This window comes from Protomyctophum bolini (genome assembly GCF_963924005.1).
Source record: "Protomyctophum bolini genome assembly, chromosome: 16".
Taxonomy (NCBI): Eukaryota; Metazoa; Chordata; class Actinopteri; order Myctophiformes; family Myctophidae; genus Protomyctophum; species Protomyctophum bolini.
Genome location: NC_137877.1, coordinates 24,547,287 through 24,566,254, shown reverse-complemented (window position 1 = coordinate 24,566,254; position 18,968 = coordinate 24,547,287). Strand labels below are relative to the sequence as shown.

Here is an 18,968-nt window from a genome sequence, read left to right as displayed (position 1 = left end):
AGCCTGCGCAGCACATTGTGCCCTAATTATCACCGGCTAGAAGCAGTATTTTATAAGAAAACAATCTGGATGTGGTCCTTTGTTTGTCTACTGGCACAAGAAAGAGCATTAGGAAATGCAGAGATGGTAGTTTATTTGTAATTCATAATGTTTCTCTTTATTTTTTTTATTTTGAATCGTAAATGAGGCCAGTGGATTAGGTTTGCCAGCCGTATACACACAGCAGGGTGCATATAGACTCAAGGGGGCGAGAACAAGGCGCTCCGGACGTCATGTCTCCTCCCACCTTATAAATATTCATGAGCCAAATGCCCTGCGTGTCCTTACGCGATGACGCAACGCGACAACTGCGGGTCCCGATTGCTGCAGCCGCTTGTCAGTGTGACGAAGATTGGCACTCAGGTAAGCTGTCACTCAAAATCTTCTTTTTCCGTTCCCTATCAATCAAACAATCTGGGCTGCACACAAAAAAATGCCCAGGGCGAGACGCGCGGACGTGTAGCCCACAGTGGCGGGTGTGTGTGTGTGGCGGGGAAAGCAGTGTGTGCAGCACGGGGCTCTAGCTGGTGAAGAATACTAATCTGTCTGCTGGGGAGGAAAAGAAATATGTCGGCGTTTTGTGGGCAGAGGAGGATTGTGTTGAAGCGGAGGAGGGCGACAGCTAGCAGCAAGGCCCCGGCTGCACTACTCCTACAGGGGGGAGGGAGAGCAGCTGTCCTCCGCTTGATTGATTGACTGATGTGGGCAGGATTTCACCATGCAACGGGGGGGCTAGCCTTTTAGCGCTAGCTTATTAACAGTTTATACACATTACATTATTAAAATGTAATTACACATGTGTTTTTGTTTTGTTTTTTGTTGAGGGGAGGAAATAACAAAGCGCCCGGATCACCGTTATGTTATAATATAGACCGCACACAGCGTCTATGATCCTTCCGCAGCGGCGCGGGCTTGTTTTTTATTTATTTATTTGGCAATGGTTTCCTTGCTAAATATGGCGCTTTGCGTTTTGGCTGCTATGCGCTCACCGTACCAGCATGCAAAGAGACAGGGGAACATTTTAGCAGTTTGCTAACGTTAGCCCCGGACCCGATGGTGTGTGGCTATTTTGGAATAGTTATATTCAGCTCCAGCCTCCCACCCCGGGCCCCCCACCCACCACGACGGGTCGAGCCGATGATGCCGATCTATGTCGCTCTTCGTCCGGCCCGGGGATCACGCCGCAATCCGTTCATAATAAACATTTTTTTCCTCATGCCGCCAGAAAGGAAGCTAAAGCGGTTAGCCCACCACCACAGCTAAAGCTTGGTTTTATACGCCGTCGTACGACGGTGACAAAACAAAACAAACAAATACAAAAAAAGATCTACAAGGTAACAACGCAATTATTAGATTGTAGATCTGTTCTTTTTTTGGGGGCGGGGGGGGGGGGGGGGGGGGGGGGGGGGAACACCATCGTACGACGATATATAGGTGAAGCTCAAGTTCCATCGTGGTGGTGGGTGTGTTTCTCACTTATAATCAAAGCGCCTGACTTTTATATGTGCAACTTTGTGGTGTTTTTTCTTAACTGGCGAACCTAGCTGTAACAAGAAAATATGATATAGATGTCCACACCACGACCACCTTCTCTGATTTATATATATATATATATATATATATATATATATATATTTTTTTTTTCATTTGACGTTTTTAAGCATTCATATTTGTCCAGGGCTCATGCCTATAAACAATAATATATGCATACACATGTCAACCAGCAGCAGTCCTTTTAGGTGAGCAATGCATTAGGCTACAGCTACATTTGATATCTTTTCCAAAATGGCAAATCAATGTTTGTTTTACTCTCCCCCAACACAACAACACTTTTGCACTTTTGGAATGATTAATGTCTAAGACGCTAGAACCTCAGTTACGCACTCAGCATGCACAATTTGCACATTAACATGATCTTGGGCACTGCTACATCAAGCACTTAGTTTTAGCAGTATGAAACATTTCATCCACTACAACATTATCCTGTAAAACAAACAATAAAGCAATGTACATAGGCCGTGTTGGCGTCAGCTGTTTGGCATGATGAACAGGCATGATTAACACCTGTTATGGTTGCAGCTTTATATGATATCTAATATGAATGGTTTAACTGTGTGTGTGTGTGTGTGTGTGTGTGTGTGTAGGTTGGCCAACTGACCCACCTTTCTATAATGCCCCAGTGTTCGCAGCCCCTGCAGTGAACATGATGGCAGCCCAGTCGGTTTCTATAGACAAGTACCCAGACGGAGAGCAGCAGGTGGGTCTGGCTGAGAATTTAACCCAAGGCTCTGATTTGAGGCCTGCATGACCTGCTCAGCTTTGCGAAAGGGCAGCCTTTGTGCATTTAATTGACCTTGAATCCCGTGCCTTTACAGTGTAGGGGTGGGCCGTGTGAATCAAATCGCAAAGAAGAGAAATTTGTCCGTTTCGCCAAACAGACAATACTATCATTATCATTTTAGAGTATCTATTTGGGGATGCGCCTAGTTGGATATTGTGCTGAACAGCCACAAATTAAGTATTCTGTGGGGATTCACCAAAATAATACAGAGACCTATTTCTGTGTCGGCACACACTTTCGTAAGTTGCTTACGAGACATCTTTGTTTCAGAGACCAAATGTTGGGTTGGTGGTGTCTCAAGAGAGATTTAGATACCTGAGGAACATCTGTGGATGATGAGACATTTTCCAGTTTTGGCAAACAAGTATTTGTAGCCGCATTTGCGCTCAATTCAAAGTCGTCCGCTTCAGTCACATGGGAGGAGGGGGATTTATGTTCCTGGCTGGAGTTCCTGGGTTGCTGGTAGGCAGACAGGGTGTGAAAACATGTGAAAGGGGATAAAAGAAGAAGCATCTTGGCTCCTAATCAATGAACAAGCCAAAGCGCCACATCACAAAGAACCCTGGTGTGACGGTGCCTGTCGTCAGTGGCTGAATATGATACAGCCAGGAGGACAGGGGGACATGATACCATCACTGTTGGGCAGAAACCTTGTATCTCCATATTTCATCCTATTTATATTGTTTTGTATGCCCTATTTTATACTGTGTTTTATGATAGTGTAGATCTGCCATTTCAATAATAATTATGAAAAAAATCTATGGTGACATCTTCAAAATTGGTCCAAATTCTGTCTGTGCGTTTTAGAAATATTTAACCAATCAAGAGCTTTTGAGTTTGACTAAATAACATAAAATAATAAAGTTTTGGACATACAAGGTTTCCACCCAACAGTGACTATGTTACTGGTTCCTGGTCTCCCTGTCCTGTCCTTGACCTGAGAAACGTTGGTGCTGCTTTGGCCAGCCGCATATGGCTTAAATGGTTTCTGGTCATGAATTCTCTAGAGGTTTTGTCTTCATAGTAAGCGCAGCATTTTAATCTTTGCCCTCCAGCGACTCAGGAACTTCACATGATGGCTTCAGTTCAGATCCGTCTTTCTTTTTCTCCCTCCCCCTCCACTGTCTTCGAGTGTCTCTATTTCTAGTCTTTTTCTTTTAGATCTCATAATAATTTTTGTTTCACTCTCATGTTGTGTCCTGCAGATGCAAGGTGTAGCAGAGACAGACAGCGATTCAGAGCAGAAGTTTATTGAGGGGACATTGGTGGAGCCCCCTAGCCCGGCCCCTGCAGAGCCGCAGACACCCATGGACGCAGACAAGGCCTCTATATACCGGTATGACCCTCACTTTACCAACACATGTGAGAGAGAGGGAGACAGTTGGGCTGGGTAATTAACCGAAAATATTTCGAAACTGACGTTTAGTACCAATAGCCGACTTATAAGTGAATAATCAAGAAGCAAGGCTTTATTTGATCATTGTTTTTCTTATATATCAGGCAATCGTCACAGAAACATTCCAATAGATCTTTATTACTGTAACCCTGTATTTCCTATATATCTGTTAGATTTTGCCCAAAGGTTTTTCTTTTCAATCCTGATGCCTCCTTGTCCTTAAGAAAGATGTACTGTATCATGATGCATTTCAGACCTTTATTTCAGCTTCCCCAATGCTTAATTTATACTCCAAAAATACATAGCCAACAACGCGTAACAATGAGACACGTTATGAACTATTTTTGGAGTTCGACACCAGCCTCCAAAAAATGTCCCCCATCTTCCCTGTAGCCCTCGGTGGTCCAGACTCTCTCCTGCCTTAAGGCCAGTCTTTTCAGATAATTCAGCTAAGAACTGAGAATCTCTTTCACCATAGAGCCTCACATGCTTTTTACTCCTGACATTAAGGAGGATTCTTGTCTGTGTGATCTCTCCTTCCATATGATAATCAGGTGGTTGTTGGGCATGAGAGTTTTTACATGGAGATATAGATGCAATGTGGGGTTTAGCTTTTGGGAAACACAGGTTGTCTGTCCAATATTGTTATTGGGGCTGGGTGATAGACAAAATCAAATATCACAATATTGTTTTTACCAAGTACCTTTAAAAAAAACTTTAAAACATGGTCCATAATTGTTCATTGTTCATTATGGGATGAATGTTGTCAATGGGAATCTCTCAGAACAGTATAAACACAAACGTGTGCGTGTGTGTGTGTCATTTTCAGGCATCCACTGTTCCCCCTGTTGGCCCTGCTGTTTGAGAAATGTGAACAGTCGACGCAGAGCTCCGACTGCATCACGTCGGCCAGCTTCGATGTTGACATCGAGAACTTTGTCCGCAGTCAAGAAAAAGAGGGCAAAGCATTCTTCAGCGAGGACCCTGACCTTGACAACCTGGTAAGACACTGGTTAATGTTATGACATGGATATTTCGTAATACAATGAATGGCTAGCCGATCTACAGGTTTACAAAGGGTTTCACTTATATTGACATGCCCAAAATAGGGACACCAAGTTGAAAGTAGGAGTAGGCCCTTTGACTGATGGTTTTATCTTGAAACTCATTGATTTCTGATGAAAAGACCTCATTCCTTTCTGTGATGTTATTGTTGACCCCTCTGGGCTGACAGCCGCAAGGAAGATGATGACTCTAAAATAGTTTTTGTCTTACTGTATTTCACAAAACCAGACAAAGTCATGACTCATGAGGTATTTCACAAAGCAATACAACTAGGGCGCCCGCTGGCCTAGTGGTCCAGGCGCATGCCACATACAGGCTCTGGCCTGACAGCACGGCGCGTGTACGAGTCCCGTTCATGACGACCTTTGCTGCATGTCTCTCCCCTTCTCTCTCTCCCTCTTTCCTGTCCGTCACACACACACACACACACACACACACACACACACACACACACACACACACACACATAGCAATTGACCTTTGTCAATCTGAAGATTTTAACAGTTAAAGGTTAAGGTATATTCAGTGATTTCACTTAATTCAAATATCACTCCTTGTTTTGTTTTGTTGTGTTGTTGTGATAATCCTCCCTACTATAGAGTGCGCCGACCATATAAGGAGTTCCTCCCTGTCCCCAGTTAACCCCTGGGGGTCAAAAAACCTTATGTTTCGTTTTTGGCTAGGTGGCACAGCCTTCATCCAATCAGTATAGAGAGGGGCCTTCCACCAATCATGATTGAGCGGGGGCGGGCCTTGGTGTGTGTGCTGTTGGCCTGTCGCGTGTCCCCCCCACTGTAGTGCGTGCATGTGCACATCTTGTTACCGGGGCGGACTGGGGGGTTTTCCACATCACCCAAATCATTGAATGCTCCTTTATGCTCCTTTTATGAACACTGTATTTTACTATGTATCATTGATACAAAAAATAGGACAAATATTGCTATTATGTTACTGTAAATAATGCCTAAGCACAGATTAGATGTGAACCCCAGTCCCCAACTACACTTACTACACTTAAACGTTAGTTATCCGAAGACATGGGGAGAGAGTAGGTTTTTCACTCCGTCCGTGTGTCCGTCCGTCCGTCCTTCCGTCCGTCCGTTATCAGCTAATCTCCGGCACCGTTGGCCCGATCCATGCCAAACTGCACACACACTCCCTGGATGCCAACGACGAACCTCTGCCCCAAATATAACGGCCTGTTATAGCGCCACCATGAGGCCGATTTAGGCAAAACACATTTCTGTAGATAACTCGTACAGATTGTATCCATACATCACACAATTCGGTATACACTATCTCCATAGTCTGTGATCAACACGGATCTGCACAATTTCCCATCTTCCATCCTGATTGGTTAAGATTGGCTTCCAAAGCTCACATGATTGGTCCGTTTCAAACAAAATGCCACAAATCACAAACGCTGTCCAATTTCCATGAAATTCTACACACACATTTCCACTAGGCCCAGGACTACATGCCACTATTCTTTTTCCCAAATCAGCCTCACGGTGGTGCTATAACAAACCAATCCCTGTTTTACCTATAACTGCATCGATCTGTATACAACTTATGTATGGCACTCCCTAGAGGCCATGGAAAAACATTTTCCCTGCATCCCTCTACATCTGCCGGTTATAGCGCCACCATGAGGCCGATTTCTGCAAAACACATTGTTTATGTTAGTCGCACAGATTTCATCTGAATCTCACGCAAATCGGTACAAATGATCTCTGTAGTCATGTGATGACTCAGATTCTACACTGAACCCCTGATTGCTCCTGCTGGTTGGTGCCTTGCATGGTTTCCGTCGCCCTCAGTGTATGAATGTGTGTGTGAATGGGTGAATGTAATGCACAATCTATGTAAAGCGCCTATATAAATGCTATATAAATGCACCATTTACACCGATTAGCTAAGATTGCCTTCCAAAGTTTTCAGGAGTAGCCCGTTTTGTACAAAATGCCGCACATGTCCTGCTCATCCAGAATTCTATCCTCAGAGATGATGATCTGGCTCTGCATTTCCTCAACAAAATGTTTATATTACTCCCAAACATTTTGCCAAACATCACACACACTCCTATCCTCCTGGTGGAGACCTGTGCCCAGAAGGGCACTTTTTCTAGTTACAGGTGTTATCTAGCTATCTGGTTTTGATTGATTGATTGATTGAAATCTTTATTAACAGTTTGCAGAATTACAGTACATTTCAAGCACAAACTCAATACAAAGACTGTTAACTGTGAGTGGACGACCCAATTAAGCCTTACACTTGTTTACAACAGGGTCCACATTGTTCAATTCATCAAAACATTTAGAGACAAACAAATAGACACTTCTATGTAGTTAAAGAACAGAACAGGAATTCATCATATAGGAAGCGAAAAGGGAAAAAAAGTATATATACAGTGAGGGGAACAGGGGGATAAAAGAAAAGAAAACGAAAGACAGAGTGTAGGGCGCCTGCACACAACACCATGCGTTGATGCCATGTGTGCATATGTGCAGGCACCCAACACCACGTCCATACAAAAACATAGTACAATCCATAGTACAAAGACAGAGTGTAGGGCGCCTGCACACAACACCATGCGTTGATGCCATGTGTGCATATGTGCAGGCACCCAACACCACGTCCATACAAAAACATAGTACAATCCAGATACAAATTCAGCTTTTACAGAGGCCAGTTTCGAATTGCAGCCATCCGTAGGTGCCCTTTGAGAGCAGTTTTGAAGGAGCCAAGGGATTCACATGTCTTAATGACTGTTGGTAGGGCGTTCCACATTTTGGTCGCATAGGAGCGAAAAGAATTTAGTCCCTTGTTTGTGCCGAATCTGGGTTGTACATGGTTTGTTGCACTCCCTCTGGTGTTGTGGGTGTGGACTTCGTTTACATTAAGGAAGTATTTAGACAGGTACATGGGTATCTTGGTGGTGTATCTAATCTTGTGGACCAGACCCATTGCAAGATGCTGTACTCTGTCGTCGACCCTAAGCCATCCCAGCCTGTCAAAGTGGGCAGGGGTGAGGTGGGTTCGGGGGGTGAGGCCAAGTAGGAGCCTGACCAGTTTGTTTTGGGAGGTCTGGAGCCTTGTTTGCCTGGGCTTGGCATTGACTATAACATGTTAGTTTTTCTGTACTGGCGAATTAACTCTTTTGAATGAAGTATAAGGTTTTTCGTCATCTTTCACCAGGATCTTGGAGACGGGCTCTATAATGCACGTCTTAAGTTCAGGCATTATGCCATAATTGGGCCATAACACCACCATCATATGCGTTATCCATATTATTATTACGTTATCCAGCATACACACACAAGGCTTACGACTCGCCAGCATGTTTTACGCATTGGGGCATGTCAAATAAGGACCCTATTTAAAAATATTTTGTGCCAGGCACCCCCATGCTAGATTTGTGTTGTTAAAACGTTTCAGAAATATTTCACATTTGTCACTTTTTTCCAAGATTCTTATTGAAAATAGCAGATCTACAAGCTCACAATGCATCGCATCGTGAGCTTGTAAATTGGCTATTTTCAAATGGGGTAAACTGGTGCCTAAAGGCAACCTTAGGTACCAGTGGTTATAGGCCCGATTGATTTGAGAATTATATCTCTTTCATTTAAAAAAAAAATGTTCTAGGCACCCCTAACAAACTCACACTCACTCACTTGCATGCACTTTGTGGATCTTAACTAAGCCTCTCAACCTTTGTAACCCCAGATGGTGAAGGCCATCCAGGTGCTGCGTATCCACCTGTTGGAGCTGGAGAAGGTGAGTGACCTGTGCAAGGACTTCTGTAGCCGCTACATCGCCTGTCTCAAGACCAAGATGAACAGCGAGACGCTGCTGAGTGGAGACCCAGGTAGCCCCTATTCTCCAGTCGGACAGGGACCGACCTTCTCACCCATCAAAACGCAGGTGTGTGTATAGAAGTGTTTAACTGCTTAACTCCTTCCGGACCTAAGACGCTATCGGACGACTATTAAATATGATTAAATATCGCCTAGGACGCTATCGGATGACCCCTTAGTTTAGTGTAATGTTGAAAAATAATATTTACCAGTTATGGCCTCGATCGTCATCAAGCAACCCATCGCCTCGCTGTTTGTGATGTCATCGTTCAACTACGGATCCCGCGCTGGACACCATCCAAAAAACTCATCCCATTGAAATAGCCCTCACAATGAGGTGAAAACAATCATGTTTTTGGAGATGAATAAAGAAATTGGGGGCATTGCGTGGCGGTAATAGCCAACAGAGGCGAGAATTCACCTCATCAGACTCCATCTTGGCCCGTAGCACTTGCACTAGCCTCGACCACCTTACAGGCGTATGCAGAGGCTAAACTGATTCTTGATGACTTTCTATGTATTTGATGTATTACCATGTGTTGTTTTTGCTTACTGTAAATCACTCTGGATAAAGTGTGTCTGCTAAATGCCTAAATTGTGTAGTCTATATTTAGTAAACTGGACATGAGTTGCTTCTGTGCATTGAATGGGTTATTAGGGCACCCCCTGGAACCACTGATGAATGGGATACAATCACATTTAGCAGACACTAACCCAGAGAGACAAAATATTACAAGCAGCAATAATTAATTGTAGTCAATGGGCGGTCTAGTAATCTGTGTGTGTGCGTGTGGGCAGACCACCAATTCCTTCACAGGAACCATCAGTCCGCAGGGTCAGATCATGGTGCCAGCATCTGCCCTGCAACAGGGCAATGTTACCGTTACAACGGTCAACCCCACCCAAATGGTAGCAGGCATGTCAGATTGGCATACAACCTCTTCCTCAGGTACCCCTGCACACACACACACACACACACACACACACACACACACACACACACACACACACACACACACACACACACAGACAGACACAGAGCTATTTTTGTGTTACATACGATGTTTTCTATACCCTCAAGTTCAACTTTATTGTCATGTATATTGTCAAAATTATGTTATTATAGCAGCAAGCACGTTCAGGACATGGACAAATTAGTGATTTAGATTGGGGCCAGATCAAGTCTAGTCAGATCTGACCCAGGATATCACCTGATTTCAACCAACATAAATTCTGCCCAATAAGACGGATGTCCAGAGAGAGTCCAATCGAGGCCAGATCAACTTATATCATAACTAGTCAGATCTGGCCCAGAATAAGCTATATTCTGGGCCAGAAGTGTATATTTGTACGTCTCTAAATGTTATGAAGTATTGAACATGGTGGACCCTATTGTAAACAAGTGTAATGCTTTATGGTGTCGTCCACAGTTAACAGTTTTGTATTGAGTTGTGCTTGAAATGTACTGTAATTCTCCAATTTGTTAATAAATACATCAATCGATCAATATTATTTCAACTGGTAAATGGAAATGGAAATGACGTAAAGATCTGGGATCTGGCCTATACTATTCCTGATCTCCTGAACGTCACCGGAGGACGTCATTATAATGTCATTTGGCTTTCTGGGACGCAATGTCTCTCTGCCTAAACACAACATGACACAAAGGACACACAATTCCAAAATCAACAAACACTACAGACCTACATATATTGTGTACATAATGCATAGATAATTATGTATTATATACACACATAATATACAGTACAGGATAAAGATGACATTACATATTATAACAACAATGTGTGATGCATTATGGGTGTGTCAGATGTTGAGCAGCCTGACTGCCTCTGGAAAGAAACTTACTGAGATGGGTGGTGTCGTGTGTGATTTGATGCTTCAATATCTCTTGTTTATCGATCTACAATTATGTTCTATATACACAGGTGAATTAGCATTAGCTTCACAGAAAGTGTTTCTATGAGAAACTTGAATGTGAGCCTTGCTGTAGTAGTGTGGAGCTATTGTTAAAATAAATGTCTACAATGACTCGATCAATACGCAACACAAGGCCATGAAATGTATTAGTTCATACATAAGATTTGTAACTCATTATCTGAAATGGTCGAAGGTCAAAGACGCTGAGGTCCTCTGACACTGAGCCACGCTGCTCAGTTATTAATGAATCAAGACAAATTAATGAGAAACACTTTTGTCCGTTTCCTGTAGTCTGCTCTCAGAGGACTAGTTGACTAAGTGTGTGTGTGTGTGTGTGTGTGTGTGTGTGTGTGTGTGTGTGTGTGTGTGTGTGTGTGCGCGCACGTGTGCATTCCAGGGGGAACAGTATACCAGCCTGTTACAGTAGTCACTCCACAAGGCCAGGTGGTGACACAGGCCATTTCTCCTGGGACTATACGCGTCCAGAACAATCAGGTAGCACATCCTAATACCTCTTCTACAGTAGCTGTGCCTCTGGACAGTGGTATACCGAATCTTGATGTGATGGGTTGAAAATGAAGTTGGAAAATAAATTGAAGTGTCAATTAATGTTGGCAATCACATTTAAGGTTTTAAATTAATTTGGCAAACAAATTAATGATGGAGCCTTTTATGTCTGTGTGTCTCAGCTACAACTGCAGTTCCACCAGGATCTGAACCTCTTCAATCACGACGACAGCTCGTCTAAGAACAAGCGTGGCGTCCTCCCCAAGCAGGCCACCAACGTCATGCGCTCGTGGCTTTTCCAGCACATCGGGGTGAGTGCGGGACAAGTATCCTCCATTCTACACAGTATATAACTGTTTATGTATGCAGGTCTGTACTGCAGACTTCAGCCAAGGTGGAGGATCTAATTGGTGAACTAATTCACCATGGACAGTATCCCACTGGGGCAATTCCTAGAACTGTTGATAGTACAACAGTTCTAGCAATTGTATAACTAAAGACCATGCCAACGCCCTAACAAACCAGCTACCGGTAATATATGTTAGCCTGGTATTTCTCAGTCAGGTATGACCATTTATATGATTCTTAGCAACAGTTGATGGCATCTTGAAGGAACTATATTCGTTAGCGTAGCTGAATAAACTACAAGGTCATAAACATACAGTACAGTATAATATAAACAGCACTTATTATTCCATCATTACAATGTAATAATTAAGTCATTAGATATGCTGAGCTTTCACGTTGGGCCAAAGTGAAACTTGTGTTTGTTTTCCACAGCATCCATATCCGACAGAGGATGAGAAGAAACAGATCGCCACCCAGACGAACCTGACCCTCCTACAAGTTAATAACTGGTGAGTTAATGAAGTTCCACCTAAATAATCATTAGAAACATAATATGCTCCCCCTGCTGGTCAGTTAATACAGTGATTCTAAACTTTTTAAGTTTGATATGGATTAGACCACTGTTCCCCAACAGTGGGTCAGGACCCATTTGTGGGTCATGGACCAATTTCTATCGGTCATGACTTGAGTAAAATTTTTTTATTTTACTACATTTAAAGAAATGACATATTTCAAACAAATGAAATCCCATAAATAAAAAGATAATAATTAAGAAGTAGTGAAAATAGCTGATCTACAAGACCCATTGTGCGCTTGTAGAGCTGCCATTTTCACTAGTTTGGGTCCCGGGCAAATGTTTAATCTCTCTTTTAGGTCTCGACCTGACAAATTGGGAACCACTGCATTAGACCAATCCAATTTGATAAAATCTCTGGGACCCCAGTCTACACTGTAAAGATTATTAATGTAACTCTGGGAGTGTACAGATGTAACCAAATGGATTGAACGAATTGGGTATCAACTATATCACCGGTAATAGCTTTGACACCAAATGCTTGCTGAATATTATTGCATTATTTGGAAAAGGCTTTTAAAAAGCCTCTCGTGGTTGCATTGAGTCCTTTTTTAACACGATTTTGTAACCCCATTTTTTCACCCAGTGTCAATTATCTAATGTAATCCTGGGCACTACACTCCCTCTGCCAACCTGGGGAGAGCAACGGACTGACCAAGTTCTCAGTAGCCTGAAGTCTTATGCAGAAAATAGCAGATTACAAGCTCACAACAAGTCGCAGCGAGGCTTGTTGTGAGCTTGTAGATCTGCTATTTTTGGTCATTAGCCTAGTTATTTTAATAATAATAATAATAAAGCTTTTTTTGAGTAGCACCTTTTAAGAACGAGTCACAAAGTGCTTTAACAGAGAGACATATATAAAGACATAGCAAGGAGGCACACAATAGAATAAAATACATTGTCAATAATACACAAAATCACAACAATAACAGAATAATTCAATAAAAAATCACATGGGTAGGGGGTTGAATGCAGCTTTGTAAAAATGAGTCTTAACACATTTAGTACCGGAACTGCATCAAAATAAAGGCGCTGCTTGCGCCGGAGTAATCGCCAGAGTAGTGATCGCTTCCATTTTGAAAGCCATGAACCGGAAATACTTTCTTAAAAAAGTTGACTGACAAAGTGCCATCACAATCTCCGATCATCTTAATATATTTATATACGCTACAAAAAGAGTTCATATTTTGCGGGAGAGACGGATGAGGAGCAGAAACGCAGCGCCAGCATATCGATCCATTCATCACCACGGAGAGCGCCCTGGATGAGGAGATACGAGTCATTCTTTCCGCCGCGCTAACATGGGAGTCAATGACAAGCTAATAGTTTCACAGAGCGTTAGCATACGGCAAGCGAAAAGCGAAATGCCAAAAAAAAAAGAAGTAATTATTCTGAATATTATTATCTCGCCCCGCGTCGTTTGGACGTCGCTAGGACGTCCACAGACGTCTAAGGCAACTCTCGGTTCCAATCCTTATGACGTTTCAGGACGTATTATGTACAAAATGTGTTAAGGAGTGATTTAAAACGCGGCACAGACTCGGCTAGCCTGATCTCTAGGGGCAAGGCATTCCAGAGAGTCGGTGCACGGATAGCGAATGCCCAGTTGCCTACAGTTTTTTTGCAGCCTGATCTTTTTGATAGAAGGGCCGTGCCGGATGAACGTAGGTGACGGGCTGGCTCGTAGGGGACGAGTAGGTCAGATATGTAGGAAGGAGCGAGTCCGGATATAGTAGGTCAGATATGTAGGAAGGAGCGAGTCCGGATCTAGTAGGTCAGATATGTAGGAAGGAGCGAGTCCGGATCTAGTAGGTCAGATATGTAGGAAGGAGCGAGTCCGGATCTAGTAGGTCAGATATGTAGGAAGGAGCGAGTCCGGATCTAGTAGGTCAGATATGTAGGAAGGAGCGAGTCCGGATCTAGTAGGTCAGATATGTAGGAAGGAGCGAGTCCGGATCTAGTAGGTCAGATATGTAGGAAGGAGCGAGTCCGGATCTAGCTTTGAAGGTGAATAAAAGTATTTTGAAATTGATTCTGTATGAGACAGGCAGCCAATGTAGGGTGGCCAGGATAGGGGTGATGTGATGGTATTTTCTGGAGCCTGTTAGGAGGCGAGCTGCAGCATTTTGAATGAGTTGTAACCGGTTGATGGATTTTTTAGAGAGGCAGGAGTATAGGGAATTACAGTAGTCTACACGAGAGTAAATGAAAGCGTGGATAACTTCAGTGAGGTCAGGGCGGGAGAGAAAGGGTTTGATTTTTGCTATGTTTCTAAGGTGAAACAATGAAGACTGGACAACTTTTGTTACGTGACCGTCCAAGGAGAGGTCGGAATCCAAAAAGATGAAAGAGCATTTGAAGTGATCAAACTAGCAATAGAATACAAATTTAGAAGCATCTTCCAGAAACATGAATGTCATACTATGACACTTTAGGCACCGTCGGAGGTGCGTCAGGCAGAAATGCCCTGCAGGTACCAACAACTGCCTGTCATGTAAATTTGCTGCCGTCTCTGTGCTCTTTGCTATTTGTTTTTTATCGTCTTAATGTTACTGTGTTTTTGCTTGCTCTAATGCTACTTTACCTTTGTGTTTTTATCTCTTTTTAGCACTTTGAACTGCATTTTATGACATGAAAGGTGCTATATAAATATAGTTTATTATTATTATTATTATAGAAGCAACCGTAATGCCTCATTCTTCAGATGGTCGGCCTAAAACATAATTATATTTTCAGTCTTGAGATTTAATTTTGCTTTATTCCATGCACCCTCCCGTCTCCAGGTTCATAAACGCCAGGAGGCGGATCCTGCAACCCATGCTGGATGCCAGCTCTTCGGAGACGCCCAAAACCAAGAAGAAGACGCCACAGAACCGGCCACTTCAGCGCTTCTGGCCTGACTCCATCGCTGCCGGAGGGGTCACCCAGCAACAAGTTACCATGCCAGACGGTACGCCAGTGTGTAGGACGCACAGCGCTAGTGTTCACACTGTTTCACAAATTACATATTGTTTCAGTTGTGAGATTTTATTTTTGCTTTATCTAATCCATGCTCTCCTTCCATGCTCTGCTCCCCAGGTACCATGGTGACCATGAGCATGGAAGGCCTGCAGAGCCTGTCGTCTGACGGTGCTACGTTGGCGGTGCAGCAGGTGATGATCGGCGGACACAGTGAGGACGAGTCGGGGGACAGCATGGACGACGACGATGACGACGCGGACATGGCCGGGCTGGGCCTGGACAACAGCGACTCTTTGCAGTAGAGGACAAAGCGCACGTGCACACACACATTCACACAGACAGACATGGACTGAGAGTTCACGTGTATGAATAGAGCACACGCACATAAAGAGGTGATGTATAGAGTTATACATGTCACCACATGTGCATTACAGACGGACTGAAACGACACATGAGAGACACACACACACAGACTCAAGCATCTGGGAAGAGGTGTATATATGAAAACACCACACAGACACGGTTGTGTATAGGTCTATAAATGTATACACACACAAACTGCATACACTTAACGTACACACGCGTCAAACCACATAAGTCTTTTCCAAGACACACACACACACACACACACACACACACACACACTCTCACTCTCTATAGACGTGCATAAATGGGCCGCCATGCTTACAATCTCTCACTGGCACAGTCACGCTGAACCCTGTTACAGACGGACGGACAGTAGGGTAATACAGAGCACAAGAGAAACAGGACATAGTCACAGGAGCATTTCCCGTCCTCCTATTCGCTGAGATTTTTCGCTGATGTTTTGTGTGTGCGTGCGTGCGTGCGTGCGTGTGTGTATGTATTATCAGGAGTTTCATTTCAGAAACCTTTTTTTATGTTTATTATTAAATAGTCAAAATAGGCGAGTGCACTTTTTTTTGTATCATATTGTAAAAGCTCCAAAAGACATAAGCAGATAACGGAAGCCAAAAACACTTAAACAAAAATAATAATAATAATGAAAAAAAGATATATAAAAAAGACGTGTTTTAAAAAAACACCCGAAGCAAGTTTGTAATATGCTCCGTTAATAAATGTTGAATGATTTTCTCTTCTAGTCTCTCATGCCCCCACTCCCTCCTCTCTCCCCCTCTCCCGTTTAAACTCTGTCTTGGATGCCAACACTTTTTCAAGTTGTAATCTATAAGGGTTTCTCTCCTCACTTTTTTTGCATGCTTGTGTTTTGAGTAGACGTGTGCACTCTTATTACTACAAGACTCCATGGCTCCCTCACAGAGCTGAGAGCTTCAGAGGAGAGGAAGAGGGAAAAAAAAGGAGAGATGCTTATTTTTATAAACAAAAACGTGAAAAGTAATGAGTGTTTTTTTTTGTTTGTTTGTTTGTCTTCTCTTGTTTTGTAAGGAATATTTATGTACAGATTCGTTATTAAAGCTAGCAACCCTGTTTTCCAGGGTTTCTTGAAGTTTTTTAGAAAAAAATAATAATAATGGAGAGTTGGGGATTGAATGCCAATGACAAATTTGCTGTGTAAATTGGTTATTAACTTGCGATACTAAAAGAAAAAAGAAGGCCTTACCGATGTTCTTTTGTAAAGAAATCTAGCCACGAAGCACAGAAAGACAAGCCTAACCCTTAGTAAAGACACTAAACTGCAGGACATTAATTTTGTCTTGGTTCATCAAGGCTTATTAAAGATATTCATCAATGTGCAGAGAAAAACCTAGTCTTCTCGCATAGTAACTCTCGAGTTGCTTTCTTTTTCTAAAGACAAAAGTTTTTCCACGTTGTGTATTCAACGTGTCATGTTTCTGAAATAATTTCATGATGGCAGCGTCCGAGACATCACTCTTTTTCAAAATGCACAACCCAGAACACTATGCTTATAACACAATCACACGAGAGGGGGAGGGCGCGTCCTAGGAGAAACCCTGGTACTCGATAGGCAGTATCCACATTTATCAGATAAAAATTCAATCAGAGGAAGGAACGACAGAGACTTATTTTGCACGCATTTATCTTTTATTTTATGTACACGTACATACAGTACTATGATGTTGAAAACGGACAGAGAGCAGTTGGAGCGTTGATCGTGCACGCTGCATACGATATATCGACTCCCCCTTTGGGATGAGCCCTGTGGCCACAGTTTGTCTGCTTAGGATTTTCAGTGTCTACTTTAACACTTTGTTGATGATATTACCGCACAAGTTTGGGGTGCCTCTTGTTGGGAGACCTGTAACAATGATGTACATCGGTTGTCTGTCGATGGCTGTATATTCTCATTGAATCCCTCTCGTCTTTGTAAACTTCAAACCTGAATGTGTTTTTTTAAGGACATGATTTCAAAACCTGACCCCCTGCCCACAGTGGACTGAAGCTGCTGTGACTGTGGGTTTTGGGCCTCAGCTGTGCTCTCCGTTTCTTTCGGCATCTCCTGTCTCGCTTTTTATGAACCGTTGTTCACTTTTGTTTTTCTTTTGTCTGTTTTGCCTTAGAGCTTTCTATTTTGGAATAAACAATGCCTAACCTGTCGCCATTGTCCTCGGTCTCATCATTGTGCTTTGTCTGCTCTGCATATGAATTTGACTGACTCAAGGCTCACTGCCTTAAGCCCTGTAGTGTATTTATTTGCTGGTAGGAGTTTGTGCAGGACTGGTAGGGGTTTTCCTCTTCAAAATGTTGAAACTTGTCCTCTGCTGACTTGTACTCGCTGGCTCACTAACCCACCCAATGAACGTCTGTTTTCACTGTCCATATTCAATATCCTGTATCCACTGCCTGGAATTATTAGACTCTTATTACACATAATTTACAATAAAATGTAGATTACACATTTACAGTACAACATAATGTCGTATAAAATCAGAATGTATTCATTTGTCTTGCCTCTTCTCTCTGAAAGATAAAGAAATTGACAACTTTAAAAGAGGCATTAGGTACCAACGTATCAGGTATTTAATCTGTTGTGTATATTTTTCAACCGTCACAGATTAATGCTTGTAGAAGATAGACTGCCCACTAGCTTCAAATTGTGTGTGTAGCCATTTACTCTGAATATATACACATTGAAGAGTTTTGCACCAAAATAACGCAAAACTCAAACAGGATGTCCAACACTCACACAGTGCCCTGCTCAATTTGTTGTATTTATATGGTTCATTGGTCCATGGTCTCAGAGGTCATCGCTATTGTCTTCATCATTGTTGAGGATTTAAAACACGACACGGCATGCTATAACACGCCGTTCCACATCATTTTTGCAATTACCGCAATTTCCGCAATTTTCTATTTCCGCATTTTGCAATTTCCGCAATTTGCAATTTCCGCAATTTCCGCAATTTCCTATTTCCGCACTTTGCAATTTCCGCAATTTCCGCAATTTGCAATTTCCGCAATTTCCGCATGGGCTATAACCCATCGTTTTTGTCATTTCGTCATTTTTTTCAAATCCTCAAAAATGATGAAAAACGGCGCGCTATAGTATGCCGTACGATATGGGCTATAGCCCACGGTCCAAAATGATGAGAAACGAGGCTAACTTTTTTTTTTCAAAATTTCAAAAAACATGGGCTATAACCCATCGTTTTTGTCATTTCGTAATTTTTTTCAAATCCTCAAAAATGATGAAAAACGGCGCGCTATAGTATGCCGTACGATATGGGCTATAGCCCACGGTCCAAAATGATGAGAAACGAGGCTAACTTTTTTTTTCAACATTTCAAAAAACATGGGCTATAACCCATCGTTTTTGTCATTTCGTCATTTTTTTCAAATCCTCAAAAATGATGAAAAACGGCGCTCTATAGTATGCCGTACGATATGGGCTATAGCCCACGGTCCAAAATGATGAGAAACGAGGCTAACTTTTTTTTTCAAAATTTCAAAAAACATGGGCTATAACCCATCGTTTTTGTCATT

General features: G+C 42.6%; 1 protein-coding gene across 7 annotated transcripts; it reads left to right on the top strand.

Moving 5' to 3' along the window:
* The first annotated feature begins 317 nt into the window (after window positions 1–317).
* Window positions 318–17,582, top strand: pknox1.1 (pbx/knotted 1 homeobox 1.1). 7 transcript variants are annotated; one of them, XM_080786337.1, is made up of 11 exons: window positions 318–402; window positions 2,184–2,296; window positions 3,586–3,716; window positions 4,606–4,777; window positions 8,568–8,765; window positions 9,497–9,647; window positions 11,034–11,131; window positions 11,326–11,454; window positions 11,924–12,000; window positions 14,849–15,015; window positions 15,144–17,582. In XM_080786337.1, the coding sequence occupies exons 2-11, from the start codon at window positions 2,243–2,245 to the stop codon at window positions 15,326–15,328; spliced, it is 1,362 nt and encodes a 453-aa protein (XP_080642463.1). In that variant the 5' UTR covers window positions 318–402; window positions 2,184–2,242; the 3' UTR covers window positions 15,329–17,582. The 7 variants fall into 7 exon arrangements, with proteins under 7 accessions (XP_080642463.1, XP_080642468.1, XP_080642466.1 ...); XM_080786342.1 differs by lacking the exon at window positions 318–402 and adding an exon at window positions 477–515; XM_080786340.1 differs by lacking the exon at window positions 318–402 and adding an exon at window positions 514–566.
* Window positions 17,583–18,968: the final 1,386 nt, after the last annotated feature.

Bases quoted from the DNA above. Each gene is read 5' to 3' on its own strand.
- pknox1.1 (XM_080786337.1), top strand. From the start codon at position 2,243: ATGATGGCAGCCCAGTCGGTTTCTATAGACAAGTACCCAGACGGAGAG. The intron at 4,778-8,567 runs GTAAGACACTGG...TTGTAACCCCAG, and splicing joins ACCCTGACCTTGACAACCTG to ATGGTGAAGGCCATCCAGGT. The intron at 15,016-15,143 runs GTACGCCAGTGT...TCTGCTCCCCAG, and splicing joins ACAAGTTACCATGCCAGACG to GTACCATGGTGACCATGAGC.